Source organism: Echiichthys vipera (assembly GCF_963691815.1).
Source record: "Echiichthys vipera genome assembly, chromosome: 5".
Classification (NCBI taxonomy): Eukaryota; Metazoa; Chordata; class Actinopteri; order Perciformes; family Trachinidae; genus Echiichthys; species Echiichthys vipera.
In genome coordinates this window covers 21,594,524-21,611,500 of record NC_139830.1, presented here as the reverse complement: position 1 = coordinate 21,611,500, position 16,977 = coordinate 21,594,524, and the positions used below count along the sequence as shown (strand labels likewise).

The 16,977-nt window shown below is 41.7% G+C and overlaps 1 protein-coding gene across 1 annotated transcript in view; it reads left to right on the top strand.

Annotated features, from left to right (window-relative positions):
• Positions 1-448: 448 nt before the first annotated feature.
• The window catches only part of traf4a (tnf receptor-associated factor 4a), a 37,567-nt gene continuing 21,038 nt past the window's right edge, over positions 449-16,977 (top strand). The window contains exon 1 of the mRNA XM_083914300.1: positions 449-964. Within this exon, the coding sequence (XP_083770426.1) occupies positions 822-964 (143 nt within the window). The 5' untranslated portion in view covers positions 449-821. The remainder of the gene's footprint in view (positions 965-16,977) is intronic.

The following is a 16,977-nucleotide window of genomic DNA, read 5'->3' as shown; positions in this document are numbered from 1 at the left end:
ACCTCTGACTGTACTGTAGGCTTCTGTAGCAGGCCAATTTGACAGTTTTTAAAAACATTTATTTGACTTGAATATTAACAACAACCCCCCACCCTTACCTCTGACTTTTCTGATTAGGACTACATATAAAGAGAGAGATGTTTAATAAGTATATAGCCAGGACCAGTGTGCACTCAATAAGGTATGCAGGCTTGTATCTGACAAATAAATAATGTGTGCATGGAAAACAAACAACATATCCCATTAGAAGTCCCACAAAAGCTCCAATTAAAGCTCCATAAAGAGAGATGAGAGGGATAAGATGGTGTGAACACAGTGACTCGGCTTCTTGACTCCTCCTGCGTGGAGGAGGAGGAGAAGGAGGCGGGACTCGGTGCACCTAAACAGACGGAGGGGTTATGCATTGTGTTCAGTCTGTCAGTTCTGCATCCACTGAGGAGGAGGAGGAGGAGAGGGCCACGCATTAACCCTGAGCTGTAAAAACGTGCACGGAGAGGGTGCTTTCAGGGCCAATCTGCGCGCATTTCTGCAGCGTCTCCTTGGACGGCAGTGTCGCTCTTTTGTTTGTCGCCGGGTTGCAGGAGGAAAAAAAACAACAACAAAAAAAACGGGGAGGACTCGCCTCCTTAGAGCCCGATCGGTCGTTCGGCGGAAGGGACGTGATATGAACCCCTCATCGGCTTAAACGGCAGTGCAGCTCGAATCTCCCCGTTTTCAGGGGGAAGGGGGGGAGTTACACTGAAGGATCAAAGAGGACATTTATACCTTTTTGTTTTAACCTGCAGCCGAAGGCCGAGAAAACATCCACGGAACCTGTAGCGATGCCGGGGTTTGATTACAAGTTTCTGGAGAAGCCAAAGAGACGGTTCCAGTGTCCGCTCTGCAGCAAGGCGATGCGGGAGCCGGTCCAAGTGTCTACCTGTGGACATCGGTTCTGTGACACCTGTCTGCAAGAATTTCTAAGGTACGTTTTGTTTGCGTGTATCTGGGAGAGATCCACCTCTTTTGCAGGCGATACCGGAGACTACAGCACAGCCTCTTCTAGTTTCGGTCGAGCAAACAGTACAGGATGTGTAGGTGTGTCCTCCTCACCTTTCCTCACCAGGGATTTTTTTTATTTAATTTTTTAGTCTTTTATGCCACTACACAATGATCATGACATCACACGGGGCCTGGTAAACAGCGTCCGCATTAAACTCCCCTCTTTTTTTTTTAATTCCAGGTGTGTGTCTCGCCTCTTTACAAAGGCAATGATATAATGTATTAATGAGGCACTGTGTCACTGTGTCATCATAAAACATGACTTGGCCTTTTTGTTGTGGGTCAGTCATGCAGGTGTTTTTGTAGGACAGGTAGAGGATGTTATTGTTCTGCCCAGGAGGTGTTTTTTTGTTTATTTTTTTGTGGCTGCATCATCTATGAGTCAAAATAAGACTAGTGATGATGCAAATGATTAGTTACTGTGCACTTTTTTCCCATATTCAATACATTGGGTCATGCCTTTTTTTGTTGTTGTCAATGTGGTGCTGTGTTTTGTGTCCTGCAGAGGGCCCCTGCCTCTCCATCCCGTGTTTTTGCCTAGAAGGTGACTGACTGTGTGTGTGTGTGTGTGTGTGTGTGTGTGTGTGTGTGTGTGTGTGTGTGTGTGTGTGTGTGTGTGTGTGTGTGTGTGTGTGTGTGTGTGTGTGTGTGTGTGTGTGTGTGTGTGTGTGTGTGTGTGTTGGGGAGTTTGCCCTGAGTCCAGGATTAGATAGATTCCTTCATCGGCGACAGTCAGGGGGCCACTGAGGGACTTTTTACTCCGAGGTCAGCAGTCTGACACCCCCCCCCCCAACTCCACACACACACACACACACACACACCTAATTTGCTCAACATTGAAGTCTGTGTTGAGACTTGTAAAAAGAAAGTCTTTGTTTTATCTTTAGGTGGATTGCAAATCATGATCTTGCATCAGAAACATCTTCTGGAGTAGACAGAGTTGATATGGACAATAATCATGTGTGTTGTAATGTTTACTCTAAGCCTATTGAAGTCTTAAGGGAGATGAATCGTGTGTCAGCCTCGTTTAGAGGAGCCAAAGATCTAAAGTTGCACAGTTGAGAACTGGTTTGCTTCTTCAGACGGATTCAGAAATATTCAGGAAGATGATGTGATTTGGGAGGAAAGTGAATCCTGTTTTCGTTTGTGCTCTAACGAGCATTCACATTATCGACTATCCTGCTGATTATTGCCTCAATTAGTCGGTTGGTTATTTTGTCTATAAATTGTCAAAACTGTCCATTACAGTTTCCCAGAGCCCAAGGTGACAAAACTCAAAGATATTCAGTTATTCAGTTACTATGATTACTATGATGACTTAAGGCAGTTCATTTTCATGAAACAGATAAAAAAAACTCTTTAATATTCTGATGTAGCCTGCAGATAATCACAATTGAAATAGTTGTTTATAGAGCTGCCACGATTAACCGATGAGTCAATGAACAGAAAACCAATTGACTAATAGATTAAGGTTATTTTCAAGAAAAAATGCCCAAAAAAGCACAACATTTTCTGCAAGTTTCTCTTTTATATGATAAACTGAATATTTTGTGGTGCTTTTTTGTAGCATTGACGTTCATGTATCTGTCTGGATCTGTCGTGTATTAGTTTATTGTTTCTTGTGCCGGTTGCATGGCACAATAATAATATATATTCAGAGCTTACTGATGTGTTTTTGTAATTATTAAGTCATATCTAGCTAATATAGGGGAACAGCTCTTGTGTTGCAGATGAACATCAATGAGGTTGTGCGAATCATGTCAGAGCTTCAGTGATGCGTTTGGACGGATAAAGAGAGAAAGACAAAACAAAAACTAACAGAGCTCTTTGAGAAACTGTGGTTAAACCTCTCAAATATAGTTAAATATAGCATTTTAGGTCTGCAGTTTATTCCAGTAACAAAAAATGCCCTTTTTTATATTCAACAGTAACCGCTGCTGAAAAACATCTTTAAATGTCTTCAGTTTTACTTGATGAAACTTGACGGCACCCTGAAGCAGAACTCAGAAGCAGATAAAACGTCTCTGTAAACAACACACGCTTACAGAAAAGAGGAATATTTTATATAATCTAGTCTTGAATTATCAACTTTTTATGTTTCTTGTGTCAGACAGTCTGCTGGCTGACAGGAGGGAGGTGGTGAATGGATGCTCTGAGTGCATGAACTGCTTTCTCATGCACCTTGAGTCATCAGAGAGCCTCCCCCTGCTTACTAGACAGCAGCGAAATGCATCCGGTTGAAAGGCAGAAACTCAGATTAAGAAAGAGAGCGAGGGAGGAACAGTTTTCACTGCTGATCAATGAGTTTGGCCTTACGCTTTGGCTGCCTCATCCTGCCCACCTTCATCTTTTTCCTCCAGTTTGCAATATTTTCATACTCCCACAGACTGAATGAATGTAACGAAACTTTCACGACTTTTGGAAGTTTTTTCGTTGAGTAGCCGTTTGGTCGGGATGTACAGTATGTGAATATGTTCCTCGCCAGTCTGACCTGCACGGACTAAAGACGTAACAGCTGGAGCAACATCTGTGAGATCTGTACACCTTTTAAACAACAAAGTTCAAATATACCGCTTTCTTATAAGGCACCCTTCATAAAGGAGTTATAATGTGTTTCTCTACAACGAATCAACACAACTTTAGATTTGATGATTAAAACTCTTTATTAATGACTTATCAACATTGATAACTGCACACTTGATCATTTAAACTCTTAATTAATGATAATAATATTATTTTTATCTACCGCTGCTCCTCTCACCTGTGGAGTCCCTCAAGGCTCTATTTCGGGCCCTATCCTGTTTTTACCATACTTGCTGCCCCTGGGATCCGTCTTAGCGAAACACAACATTTCTTCCCACTGTTTTGCTGACGATGTACAAATCTATATCCCTTTAAAGTCAAGTAGTAAGGACTCATTGCAGCCATTGCTTGGTTGCTTATCAGATCTAAAAACTTGGATGGACATACATTTTCTCAACCTTAATGAAAACAAAACTGAGATTATTATGTTTGGGCAAAATGTTCATGATTTGTCTGCTGGTTTTCTGGGCCCACTTACTCTTAACTCCCGCACTCATGTCAAGAACCTTGAAGTAACACTAGATAGTGCTTTTAAATTTGACAGGCAGGTTAGTTCCGTCGTCAAAACGAGTTTCTTCCAGCTTCGATTCTTGGCCAAGATTAAGGCCTATCTTCTTCACAAAGATCTAGAGAGAGTGATCCATGCCTGTATTTCTTTACGGCTGGATTACTGTAACTCTCTGTATGTTGGTGTCGACCAGTTGTTGCTTCCTCGCCTGCAGCTTGTACAAAATGCAGCCGCTCGTCTCTTGACTGGTAAAAGAAAGTGCCGCCACATGACACCAGTCTTGGCCTTGCTACACTGGCTCCCTGTCCGCTACAGGATTGATTTTAAACTTTTGTTATTTGTTTTTAAAGCTCTAAATGGACTGGCACCGCTGTACTTATCTGAACTCTTACATTGTCACACTCCAGCCAGAGTGCTGAGGTCAGCAGATCAAATGCTGCTGGAAGTCCCCAGACTGAAAACCAGAGGGGGCTGAGCCTTTGCGGCGGCTGCCCCGAGGCTTTGGAATCGCTTGCCCTGGCATATTAGATCAGCCCAGACCCTAGAGGTCTTATTGAAGACCCACCTGTTCTCCATGGCTCTTAATTCAGGCTGAGCATGACACCTGTCTACTGTGTTTTATGGGTATTGTTTTTATTCTGGTTGTGTTGTATAGTATTGTCTTGCTGAACTGTACAGCACTTTGGTCGACCATTCGTTGTTTAAAAGGTGCTCTATAAATGATGATTGATTTGATTTGATATTAACATGTAGGGTGGCAGAGTTAATTATTAGTTACAACTTTTAAACTTTTTACACGTGTTACTAAAAAGTTTTACCTCATTATCTTATATCAGATCAGTCTGTGATCACATCGTTTCTCTCAACCTGCTTCAGTTTTTGCTTTAAATAACAGTTTGTGGTGCACTTCTCAAGTATAATAAAGCTTAAAGGAACTGTACTCGATAATCATAATGTTACTATGGCAGTAAACAACTATTTTCTATGTAAAGATAAAGTGGAGTAATGGTGTCCTGAGCAGAGACTGAAGTCACTCTCTCTCTGTTTGTGTTGTAATCTGAGTTTCTTTGTTGTTTGTTGTGATCGACGGTCCGGCTGCACATGCATATCAGTGCACGTGGCCGTGAAAAACGCAGTTATTTCACGCATTGGGGTGAGAGCCATGTGGAGGCAATCCCAGCCTACTTTTTTTAGGTTTTTCGAGTGTCTTTTAAATAAACATTATCATCAACAGAGACTGATATTTCAGCAGCCCTTTCGCTGTCACTAACAGAAACAAAGCTGCTTTGTCACCTCTTTAATTAACAACGCGTGCCAGTTGAGGCCACTTTCAGCTCTGTGTGTCGTTGAACGCACGCATGTCTTTTGAGTTGAGTTCAAGTTTATTGAGGCTGACAGACAGTAGTTGGCTAATGCTTTGCCCCTTGTGCAACTAGGTTGATCCCTTTTCTATAATTATTGAAGGATGTAACATCCAGTCTGGGCTTGCCAGCCGACTGTGCCCACTTATACCCTGACAGCTCTGGAGCCTGCTGCTCTGTTGCAACAAGACACACAAATACTGCATGGCATTTCTTCAGTGTGGATCTGCATCTCTTAACAAATTGTCTTCAATGTTACCTCACTGGCAACACTTTACTTTAACTCCACCTATTTAGTATTTAGGAAATTTATATATAAGCCTCTATTGTGAAGGCATATTTTATATTATTACAACTGTGTTTTACTATATTGTCATTTATGGTTCATAAGTCATTAACAAAGAGGTTTAATCATCAAGTCTTCAATTATAAATGTCAGAAAGTCATTAATAAAGGTTGTTATAATATGAATATTCTTTAAAACACTATAACCTAGCTGCAAGCGGATATAAGTATAACATTTCCTATGAAGACACATTTTAGATTTGCCTAGTTAGTGCTTTGCTATATTGTCATATAAAAACCAGCCCTATGGGTGCTTCACCACAGGAGGAGTTGACTTTTACATTTATAAACGCTAGTACCTGCTAATAACCACATTCTATTGTGTTCTAAACCAACTGATATACTGCTTATCAATGGTGTTACCCAGTACAAGGGTTAATCCTGTATTTTCCCGTCAAAGGTTGTCAAAATAAACTCCCTTGAGAGGCGCTCGAGGAAACCCATGAATTGTTCTTACTTCCCCATGTGTCAGCGCTGAGAAGAGCTGGTGTGTGCCTCCTCTGTGTTTATGGGCATGTTAGCATGTGATGCTAATGGGCTGTGTTTCCGCCCCGGGAGGAATGTTTAAATACTTTACAGTACTGTAGGCTGCCCCAGCTCTGAAGGAGAGTTATGGGGTGAAAAGCAGCCCAACCCTGCAGCTCTAACACACGCTGCAATCAAATATGAGTCACATGCTTCAGTGCTTGAGTGCGTGCTGACCGTGCCAAGCCTTTGTTTTAGCAACACAGCCTCTTTAATAAAGGAGAATCAGCTCTTAATGGTATAGGGGGTAAGTATCCCTCATACATGCCAGGCCTCATGGCTCATCAGTCCTGGGTCTACTGAGCCACAGTAATGCCATGCAGTATGACAGCGGTGTCTCTGTGGGCATGATGTACTGCTGTGCCACAGCCTCGCCAGGGGTGTAATTGGTTTGTTCGGCTCGGGAGGTTCTTCCACGCAGTCGTGTAGTGTTGCAACTGCTGACTTACCCAGAGTCACGAGGAACTCCAAAGTGGGCTAATATGAGATTTTTTTTTTCACAACTGGATTATTCACTGTCCAAAAGCCAGGGGAGGTTTTTATGGCAATGGGCTATGATTCATTTTAACTTTGACACATCCACAGTGTTTTCTCTCCTCATTGATGTAAGTGATAGTCACTCTCCCATGCTTTAATATAGTCTGAATGCCCTGATGCACAATCACCAAGTACAACAGACTCTTTTACTCCTCTTCAAGCAGAAACTGTCTGTTTGAGTGTGTGGGCAAGTTTAGTGGAAGAAGAATTGATGCCGCTTCATGATGAGTGACCTCTCATGACCAGTTTATAAGGTCTAAATAACTGTCAGCAAACCTGTCATTTTCCAATTAATCAGTTAACTGTTTAGCCCATAAAATGTCAGAAAAAATAATTGCCAATCACAATCTTAAAGAAAGCTCCAAATTACCTCTTCAAATGTGCAGTCCCATCTAAAAAAAAAAGAAAAAAAGCATTTATTTACTATTATATGAAACAGATAAAAGCAGCAAATGCTTTGTTGCCAGGTAGTGTAAAATCCCCCTGGCTAGTATTTGTCCTTTCTACTTGTGGTGATAATGCAGTAATAAATGTTGTAATGTAACACATTAATAAATACTTCTAATTAGCCATAAAGTCTGCAGTTACACATGTTAATAAGTCTTTAGTACTAAATGAGAAGACACCACTTTTACGGTAGATATTCAGACAGGTGGTTAGCTTAGTTTAGCTTAGCATAAAGGCTGGAAACAGGGGGGGAGACCGTCTGGCTTTGTCCAAAGCTGACTTAATCTGCCTTCCAGCACCTCTAAGGTTCACTAATAAACATGTCAGATCTATTGTTTAATTTGGACACAAACCAAAGTGTTTGACGGCAATTTGTGGAAGTCACTGCTCTTTGCCGAAAGCATAATCCTTGTAAAACCACAACTTCAATTTCAATTTGTGTACACATTTAAACTGATGACATGTGTTAATGAGCTTTAGATGTGCTGGTAGGTGGACTTTGTTACCTTCAAACTAGCTAGCTATTAACACCAGCTTCCAGTCTTTTATGCTATGCTAAGCTAAGCTTACCGGCTATTGGCCGTAGCTTCATGTTTACTGTAAAGACATGAGAATGGTTTTAAATTTCTCATCTAACTCTCAGCACCAAAGCAAATAAGCATTATTCCTCAAAATGTACAGCTGAAAAGACATGTGTCCTGCTTCGTATAAACACCTCCTTCACAATCTAGCAACCCCAAAGTTATTTAGATTAAAAACTGTTTTAAAAATCTGCAAGTTTAAGAATGGGATTCATTACCACTTTATAAAGGCTGATTTGTTAGAAAGTGGTACCATAAAAATAAACTGGCAGATCTGAAAGACGTTTCGGTCCGTCAACATGTGGTTATCAAGGTTATATCTCTCTTTTAAAGACAGGATGAATCTACTTCTGTCCATTGTGTGTGCAGCCGTGCAGAGAGATGTATAGAGAGGCACTTTGGGCGTTTCTTGAAGGGCTAAATGGAGCTGTGTTGCATTGGTGCCCAACGTTGTGTGTAAGTCTGCCACTTGAGGCAGCTGGGGCTTTGTGTCTCAGTGGGTATCTGTATCTGAATGGGAGCAATGCCATGGATGGCTGATGAATGGCTGTGTGTTCATTAACATCTCTGTCCCTCAGTCCCATCACAGAGACATTCACAGTCCCCTGCAGGTGTCCGCAGGCTGCACAGGCATCCTGGGTCCAGATCCGGAGAGTTCGGGGGTGGTGGTGGTGGGGGGGCCTGCTGTCCCATCCTGTCTCAACGACGACAACGATGGTCAGTGAGCTGCACACAGAGAGATTTTGTGTTTAGCTGAGTGAAAGCCCTCAGGCCTCCGCTCTGCACTTTGGGTTCTGTGAAGGCCTCTTAGAGCTGTGCACTGAGGCTGCTGTCAGCTGATGTACTTGGGGTGACAGAGCCGGAAACAGCCCAGTGAATTTTAACACATCAATGCATAGAAGGAGCCACTCACTCGGAGAAGAGATACAGCAGCGTTTGTCTGGGGAAAGAACAGTCAGTACTACTGCCTAAATGTGCCTACACCTCCATGATGTGCCGTACCTGTAAAATCAAGAGACAAACACCTGCCGCTGCAAAGTTGTGCCGCCCACTCGTTTCTCTTCTTCTAGTGACTGAATGTTCCTGAGTTTTACACGTCATCTCACTCGTCATGGACTTTGAAACTTGTGATTATCTTAGTCACTGATCTTTAAAGTTTAACATGGATGTTTACTTCCTGCTGCTTCAGACTTATTACTTCCTGAATGAGAAATAGAGTTCCTAAAGCAAAGGCACATCAACACTGTGAAGTGTTGTTTTTTTCAATATATGGACTCTGACTCGTGGAAATGTTTGCTTCCGTTTAGGCATTTTGGCTGCAGTTATTCTCATTATTGACTTTTCTGCCAATTATTGGTGTATTTATTACTTGATTATTGATTGTCTAAAAGATGCCAGAGAGTTTTGAATGACTATTTTATTATTATTATTATTATTATTATTATTATTATTATTTTCCAGAGCCAAAGGTGACGTATCCGATAAAGAAACTGTCTAAAATCCAAAGATATTTATTCACAATGATATAAAACAAAGCATTTCTGCTTAAAAAGATGACCAAAATTATTAAGCAGTGATCGAAAAAGTTGCTAAATTATGTGTCAGCTCAAGCATGAACAATGAGGCACAATATAGTCACTGCTCTAAGACTGAAAACGAAAGCCTGAGAATGAAATCCAAATCATCAACAGGAAACTACCTTAAATCACAGTATGTTATTGGTGCGAGGAAATTAATGTTGATGATGTGCGATAGCCAGTAATTACCAATGTTTAGAACAGCCAGCATGAAAAAATGAACTCAAGCTGCAGTTTTTCATTTAAAATGAATTTACTCTCACGTTACACAAGAGAAGATAGTTTATCATAGAGTCCAATAGTCCAATAATCCAGTTTTTCTGATAAACACCGTGATAAATGACATGTAAGCCCATGTGCCGCTTGTTTACATGCTCAGATTCACATGTAAACATTCCCACTGTGGTTTGAAATAAAAAAAACAAACAGCAGAATAAGAACCGCTTCTTTGATGGAAAAACAAGATATCTGCAGAGGAAACTTGCTTAACTATAATACCCCTGCTCTTGTCATTTGATGCATTTTCCACAGAGCCCCGTCACCCCCGAGACAGATAGATGTTAGCTAGCCTGTCTCTGGATAAGGTAATTTGTGGCGAGTCTCCTGGGAGGAAGCTGAGAGGCTTTAGAGATGCAGCTGCAACGATGACATCGCTGAGAGAAAGTGCCCTGACCATTTCACACAGCTGCAGAGGCCCAGCAAAGATATTATTGTGAGACTCCTATTGTGACAGCTGTTTGAATGTAAAGAAACAAGAGTGAGGCACTTGTGATTCTCAGAAGATGGAAGGGCACTTAAACTTCTTAGGTGGATTTACTCATTGAGATGTTATGGCCTCTCGTGACGGGGCGGCTCTCAATGTGTCACATATGTCTGCTGTGAGGGAGTTTATTAGTGACAGCCAGTTCAGTCCAAGAAAAAATTCCTCACTTTTGAAAGACCAAGCAAAACAGCTCAGCCAGCTGCAGTTTCAGACAGGAAGACTTCTTAATGCTTCAGCTTGTTCAATAACTTTAAGCCTCTAGTTGACTTCTATGTGAACTGTGACTGACTAATCAAGTGACCACACTCCACATCTTTCCCGCAGTGTGGTCGAGAACGATATGAAAGGTTAGACGGAGGGCAATTTGTGGTTGCCAGAAAGTCTTGAAGCCGTTACTCAACTTCTACACACCTGAGTTTCTCTCAGAGAACAGAGTTACTCATCGTCAGGGTTTGGTTGTTTGGTTGGATCCGAAGTATTGTAGCTTTGTGCTTTCGTTGTTTTCTGTCAAAATTAAGTCAGAAATATAAAAATGAAATGAAAAATGAAAAATGAAAAAATGAAATTCTATATTTGGTGGTTTACTTAAAGGAAATTCATGGTTTATTAATACTTTGAAATTATATTTGGAACCTTGGATATCATTTGATGACATTAAAGTCACCAAGTAAGTTGCTGAGATCTAAGATGGCTACATTGCTAAAAACAGAGAGAGTTATCAAGTCAGCGAAATGACTTACTAATGTCTGTCAATACATCAGTATGAATGTAAATTTTGCTATTATTAACCGTTACTGATGCAGTGCCCCTCTGAACGCCTGTTTGGAGCGGACCAATTGCTTGATCCCATGAAGTGATGTTTGCAGCGTTCCCAAGAACTGCTCACCCAGTCGACTTCTTACTCACCTCGCACTCCTTTGGGTCCTCAACAATACACCCGCCAAGTGTGAAGTCGAGTGGATGAACTGTTCTCGAGATATGTAAAGGACAGTCAGACGTGGACATACACAGACAGGCCACCTATTGGCTAACGGGCACCAAATTTGTCATGGCCTCTCAGCTATCAAACGTGAATGCAAAAGCACAACCCGTTCAGGAGATATGTTTTGAAATATAGGGTCCTGCCCACAGCATTTGAGCAAATTGTTAGGGCTAGCTATAACAAAACTCTATGGAAAAATCTGAAAAAGTCATTTTTTCCCCGCGAATGACTCACAGAATCTCACACTCGTCTGTTTTAGTAATCGTTTAAGCAGTTATTATTGATTTTTTACAAATATTTAATTCTGACAAGTTTCGGCGATTATTTAATTGTTCACCTTCTTTTGCCCCTCCAATTAAGTTGAACTATCCAGTTGATTTGTTCACCACCTGACTGTTGGTGTTTCTTCTGTTTAGCGATGACACTGTATCCCCAGATCACAGCAGTAAACTTTGGGATTACAATGTTAATAGAACCAAAGATGTAATGATGTAGTAGTTTTCTTTAAAGGTGTGAGGTTTACATATTAGATGCGGTATGGGGGTTAACTGTTCTCTTTCTGGGCATTAATTAGCTTTCTATTAGTATCCATAAATCAAACAACATTAAATGAGCAGCAGTGTGAATGCAGCTGCCTATAAGAGCCCGTTTTAAACATGCCTCAACTTGCCCTCCTCTATAAGCGGTCTGTTATATTGAATCCCGCAGCCTTTTGGGGCCAAACAAAGACAGAAAACATTCCAGCTATGCAGCGAAGCACCTTGCCCCACACACAATGAGCATGCTGGGACCAAGCCGCCAAACCCAGCCCTGCTGCTGCTGGACTGCAGCCAGTTGGCCCAGATCTGAAAAGAAGCATGGCTAGTACTTACACGTGCCCGGGTATGCATGCTATGTGAAACAGCTTAGATAAAGGTATGTTTATCATAACACGTACATGCCCACTGCCTGTTCCCACAAAACCTGCGTGCCCCCTCCACAAGGTTTGTAGTCGGGGTGTTAAACAGCAGATATTTGAAGGCAGGAGGCACATTTTCTTTTCTTTTTTTTTTAGTTTAAACTCATTTCAGTGTGCAATCTGGCTTCATCTGCGTCCCAATCTGTTTTTCTTGTGCACAGGTCACTGAACCTCCTACAGAGCTGCCAGTGAGAATATGCACACAGCAACACACACATGTTCAAACTCCCACAGAAATTATTCCAGCAGGATGCATTTAGTTTTTTTTCTAATTTGTGTCAAAGGTTTTTCTAAAACAGTTAGACAATGTTAGTTAAGATAAAATTGATAGGCAGCTATTCTGGATATCAATTAACTGTGTTTTTTTATAGCAAATATACCAACACATTCCCTTGTTTTTTGGCCAGTCTTCTCTTTTTTATGTGACAGTCAGTTGTATATCTTTGGGTTTTGTACCGTTGGTCGGACAAAACTAGCTATTTGAAGACGTCTGCTTGGGCTTTTGCTACTATTTTCGGACATTTTATCAATTAAATAATGAATTGGTTACTTGTGAAAATAACTGACTGACTCTTTGAATGAATAAAATAACTGTTAGCTGCAGTCCTACCAATAATTTCCACTCCCACTGGTATAGAAAATGAATTCAGGAAATAGCCGACGCAGCAAGTTCTCGAGTTCACTTCTTTTGGCTCTGAGTCAAACGGATGATTGTAACAGAAGTAATGTCGTGTTATTATTCATATAGGAAGTGAAGCTCACACACGCTTACAGTACTGGGAACCTAGCCACCATCTAGCGTAGAGTGAGAATGCCACTTTAATACAATTTAAAATAATTTTTATATATATGCATTATACTCCAATGCATCATAAACACACAGATCTTGCAGTATTTTTCACCCATAATGTAAGATGCTCGTGTGATGCTGTAGCAGAGATTTGTATTAGGGAGTTGTCTTTGCTATCAGGCAGCTGAGTGACCACTGCAGTGGTTGCTGAGCTGACAGGTCGGCATGTGAAGAATCTGAGTCTGAGGTCTGAAAGGAGAGCAGCTGGGAGCGGAGCGAAGAGCGCGGGGAAGTGGGCGTCTCGCTGCCGAGGCACCTGTCCTCAGTGAAAGGCTTCTCTGTAGAGCTGAACAGGTGTTGGCAGAGCAGTTAAGCCATTCACTTGAAGCGATCACACTCTTGAATTATACTCATTTATCCATAGGGGCTCTGTCAATGTAAAGGTCATTGCCCAGTTGCCCCCCAGCCAGTCTGCTTCCTTCCTGCCAAGACTCTTCCACCTTCCTCTCATCAGCTGGGCTGTTTACTGTGGTGGTCCTTTAACCAAACAGCTCAATGACTCTGTCAAGTACACTAACCCCCTTGTGTTGTGTCTCGCAGCTCATTCTCAGATATGTCAACACAGTGTTAATGCTCTGAACCCCCTTCTTCCTCCCATCTGCATGAGCCAACTATTGATCCCATGAAAGGGCTGCGCAGGAAGTCGCTCTGTCAGGTGCACGTCCAGATGGATCATTCAGGCATGTCGTTCAGGGCAAAGGAGCGCTTTTTTTCTAAACTTTCTCAGCTCACCAACCATTCGAATGATTCGGGTTTGCAGATTGGGGTGGTAGATTCATATATGGGACACCTCACTTGGCAACTAATTATTGTTTTCATTATCGATTAATCTGCTGATGACTTTCACGATTAATCTGTTAATCGTTTGGTCAATAAAATGTCCAAAAATAGAAAATATAGGCCACATTGACATCTTCAAATTGCTCCCTCTGTTCGACTAACAGTCCAAAACCAAAAGAAATCTATCTACTATCACAGAACCGCAAAATACTGTCAATTAAGGAGGATATTTGTCATTTTTGCTTAAAATTATCAAGTGATTATTCAAAAAAACAATGCAAGAAATCTGGTCACTTGCAGCCCTCAGGAACATCTCTGCGTATTTAATCAACTTGTTGCATAATTGATCTGTACTGTAAAGAAATAAACAACTGAATGATTCGCACGCTGCAGTTAAAGCACTGCATATAATTTAGCTGACAAAAGATAAAAATGACATTGTCCTCTTTCTTAATTATTCTTAAGAGGAATGGGTGACATCTCTATTTGTTTCTAATTTCTCTTTTTGTTTTCTTCTTTGCTCCCCCTCTGCTTTTTTTTTTCGCTGATTGAATAATCTTGTCATTTATCTCATTGTTGCTCCCGGCAACAGGGGCAGGTTGAAGAATTCATGCTAGACGAACAATGCAGCAGAGGCGTTTTGAAACAAAGGAGGCGATTTGACGTCAGCACCTCGCCTCGCTGAACAAAGAAATTGCATCCACAAAGGAGAGAAGTGGACAACTGCAGGAGGCGCAGCCCTGAGCGGGCTCACAGTCAGTCAGAGGAGGGCATGTAGGCCGGGGGCGGCTTTCTGTATTTGAATCTACATGTACTCTTCACAAAATTCAGACTAATAAAAAAAAACTAGAAAAACAGAAGCTGCAGCAGGTCTGAGATTATAACAGCTGATAATAGGAGCAGTTATAGTTTTCGTGAATTAGTGCATGTGTCTGTGTGTACTCACGGTCTGCCAACTGCTCCCTACCACAGACACACACACCTAAAAAGCCTTCACCTTCCCTCCCAGTTACCATGGACACAAAGGCACAGGGCCTAAAATTGTCATTGCCACTGATGTGCACACCTCACAGACCTGGATCAACTCACTGACAAATCAGGAAAAGGAGCTTTTCTGCTCATAGTTTAATGGGAATACATATGATCCCAAAGCAGAAGTTAATGTAATATAACCCTGTTTTCTTTTTGGATATCTAAGAGGGAAGTGAGGCGTCACTTCGACTCGTTATTGAAGGTGAGCAGCATCGAGGAAGAAAGAAAAGGCTGAGAGGAAAAAGAGTTTGCCCTTTTTCTGCCTGAGAGGAACACAAGTGACTCATGACACATCAGTCTCATGGCTGTGCCTCCCGCTCTCAGCTGTGATAACGGTGAATCACAGCGAAGCAGGTCACAGAGCGACATGGGGAAATCCAAATCATTATCCCATCTCCATTCTGTCTTAAGTTCACCATGACCTCGGACTCCCTCAATTCGTGGATCAGTTTCACAACTTCTAAAAGCAACAATCACGGAGTCACTGTGTCTATTTGCGCTCTTAGTGATTGTGTAGGATTGGACTCCTCCACCTCCAGCTAATTAATGGATGTGTCACAGAGGGCATTTTTCCTCTTCTTCTTCTTCTTGTGGGATCGGACTAAAATAACTCGCACAGTAAAGCTGATAATGGTTTACTCACACCTTCTATCTCGCACACACATAGCAGGTCAGCTTGAGAGTATTGTGTATGTTTGTGTGGAGTGGAGCACTTATCTATGAAGGACAGCAAAGAAAAGGCAGCTAGTTAATGACTGCAGAGCTGTTCTTTCTGGAGGTACCAGCAGTTTGATAGAGTTTATGTTCAAAGCACCAGAGCATCTGCAGTGACTCAATGAGCAGAAACCACGGTGGATGATTATTTTCTCTAAGTTACATACAGGGCAGACACCAGGCAAGTTTTCATCCAAATGTCGCATTCATTTTAACTACGTTTCCAGAGAAGCAGCTGAAGAAAATGCAAATGATGCGTTTCAATCCATTGCTGTTATGCAATTATTACAGTAGGAGTTTAGTTCATCGAGAAACAGCTAGTGGATCTGATTAAACCACTGCAGAAGAAGAAGGCACAGTGACACAATGAGATGACGTAAGAGCTCCAGTAAAACCACAAACGATGTCAAACAACAAGAATACAGTGGATGTCACATGTTTGATGCACGTCATGATTTTATTCGCTAAGTCTGTTTCCGTCAACAAGACCATTTAATCGAAACATTCTAGCATCTAACAAGTAAGAAAATTATTTTTTGAAACGGCCTAAAAACAGATTTTTGCTTCCTTTGTCATTTCCTTTTCCGGTGTACGGGGTGAACAGGTGCAACTAAATTAAAAGATCTCTCGTCCATAAGATGTAACTGGTTTGAGGGATTATCTGCACTGCCGACCTGCTGTTGTTGGTCGCAGTGGAGGAGATGCAGAAATGAGGTGAGATTATCTGCCTTCCTGGACCTCATACTGTAGAAGTTATTGCGGATTGTTTTTGTCACATTTTGCTTTCAGTTTCTGTTGTTGTTCCCTCTCAGCCTGCTTACAGCTCACTTTTGCTCCACATATTTTCAAAGCAGTGACAGTCACTCTGCAACAAAAGAATAGTATTAATTGATGGGTGATGAGAGTTGTGTTTCTCTGAGGCTTTTTCCCCAGAGGCATTCAGTAGATATGCGTGCACTAAAAACAACTGTCGTCTTTGTCTGCTGTGTGGATTTTGGCATTGAGAGCAGACTCCATAAACGACTAAACTGAAGTGCTTACGAATCGCTATGAAACGTGATTCACGGTAAAAGCATGCAAAGCAGCGGCTCATCCTTCCCTTCTCTGGTGCCATGAGCTCATGGGCTCATGTGTCTAAAGGTGTAGCTAAATCGTGAAACTTTACCTCTAAGTGGCCTCTGATTGATGCCTTTCCTCTGGTGGCCAACAGCGGAGTAAATTCTCTTTAAAGGGAAACTGTCCCTTTTGGCCTCTGGGCTGGGTGAAACAGTTCTTGGTGGTTTTTAAACTCATAAAAACAAACCCCACAGAGAGCAAAAAGAGGAATAATGAGCCGTTGGGATCAGCAAACAAGTCATTGGCATATTCCTCTTCATTCTTCCACAGGAGTTAA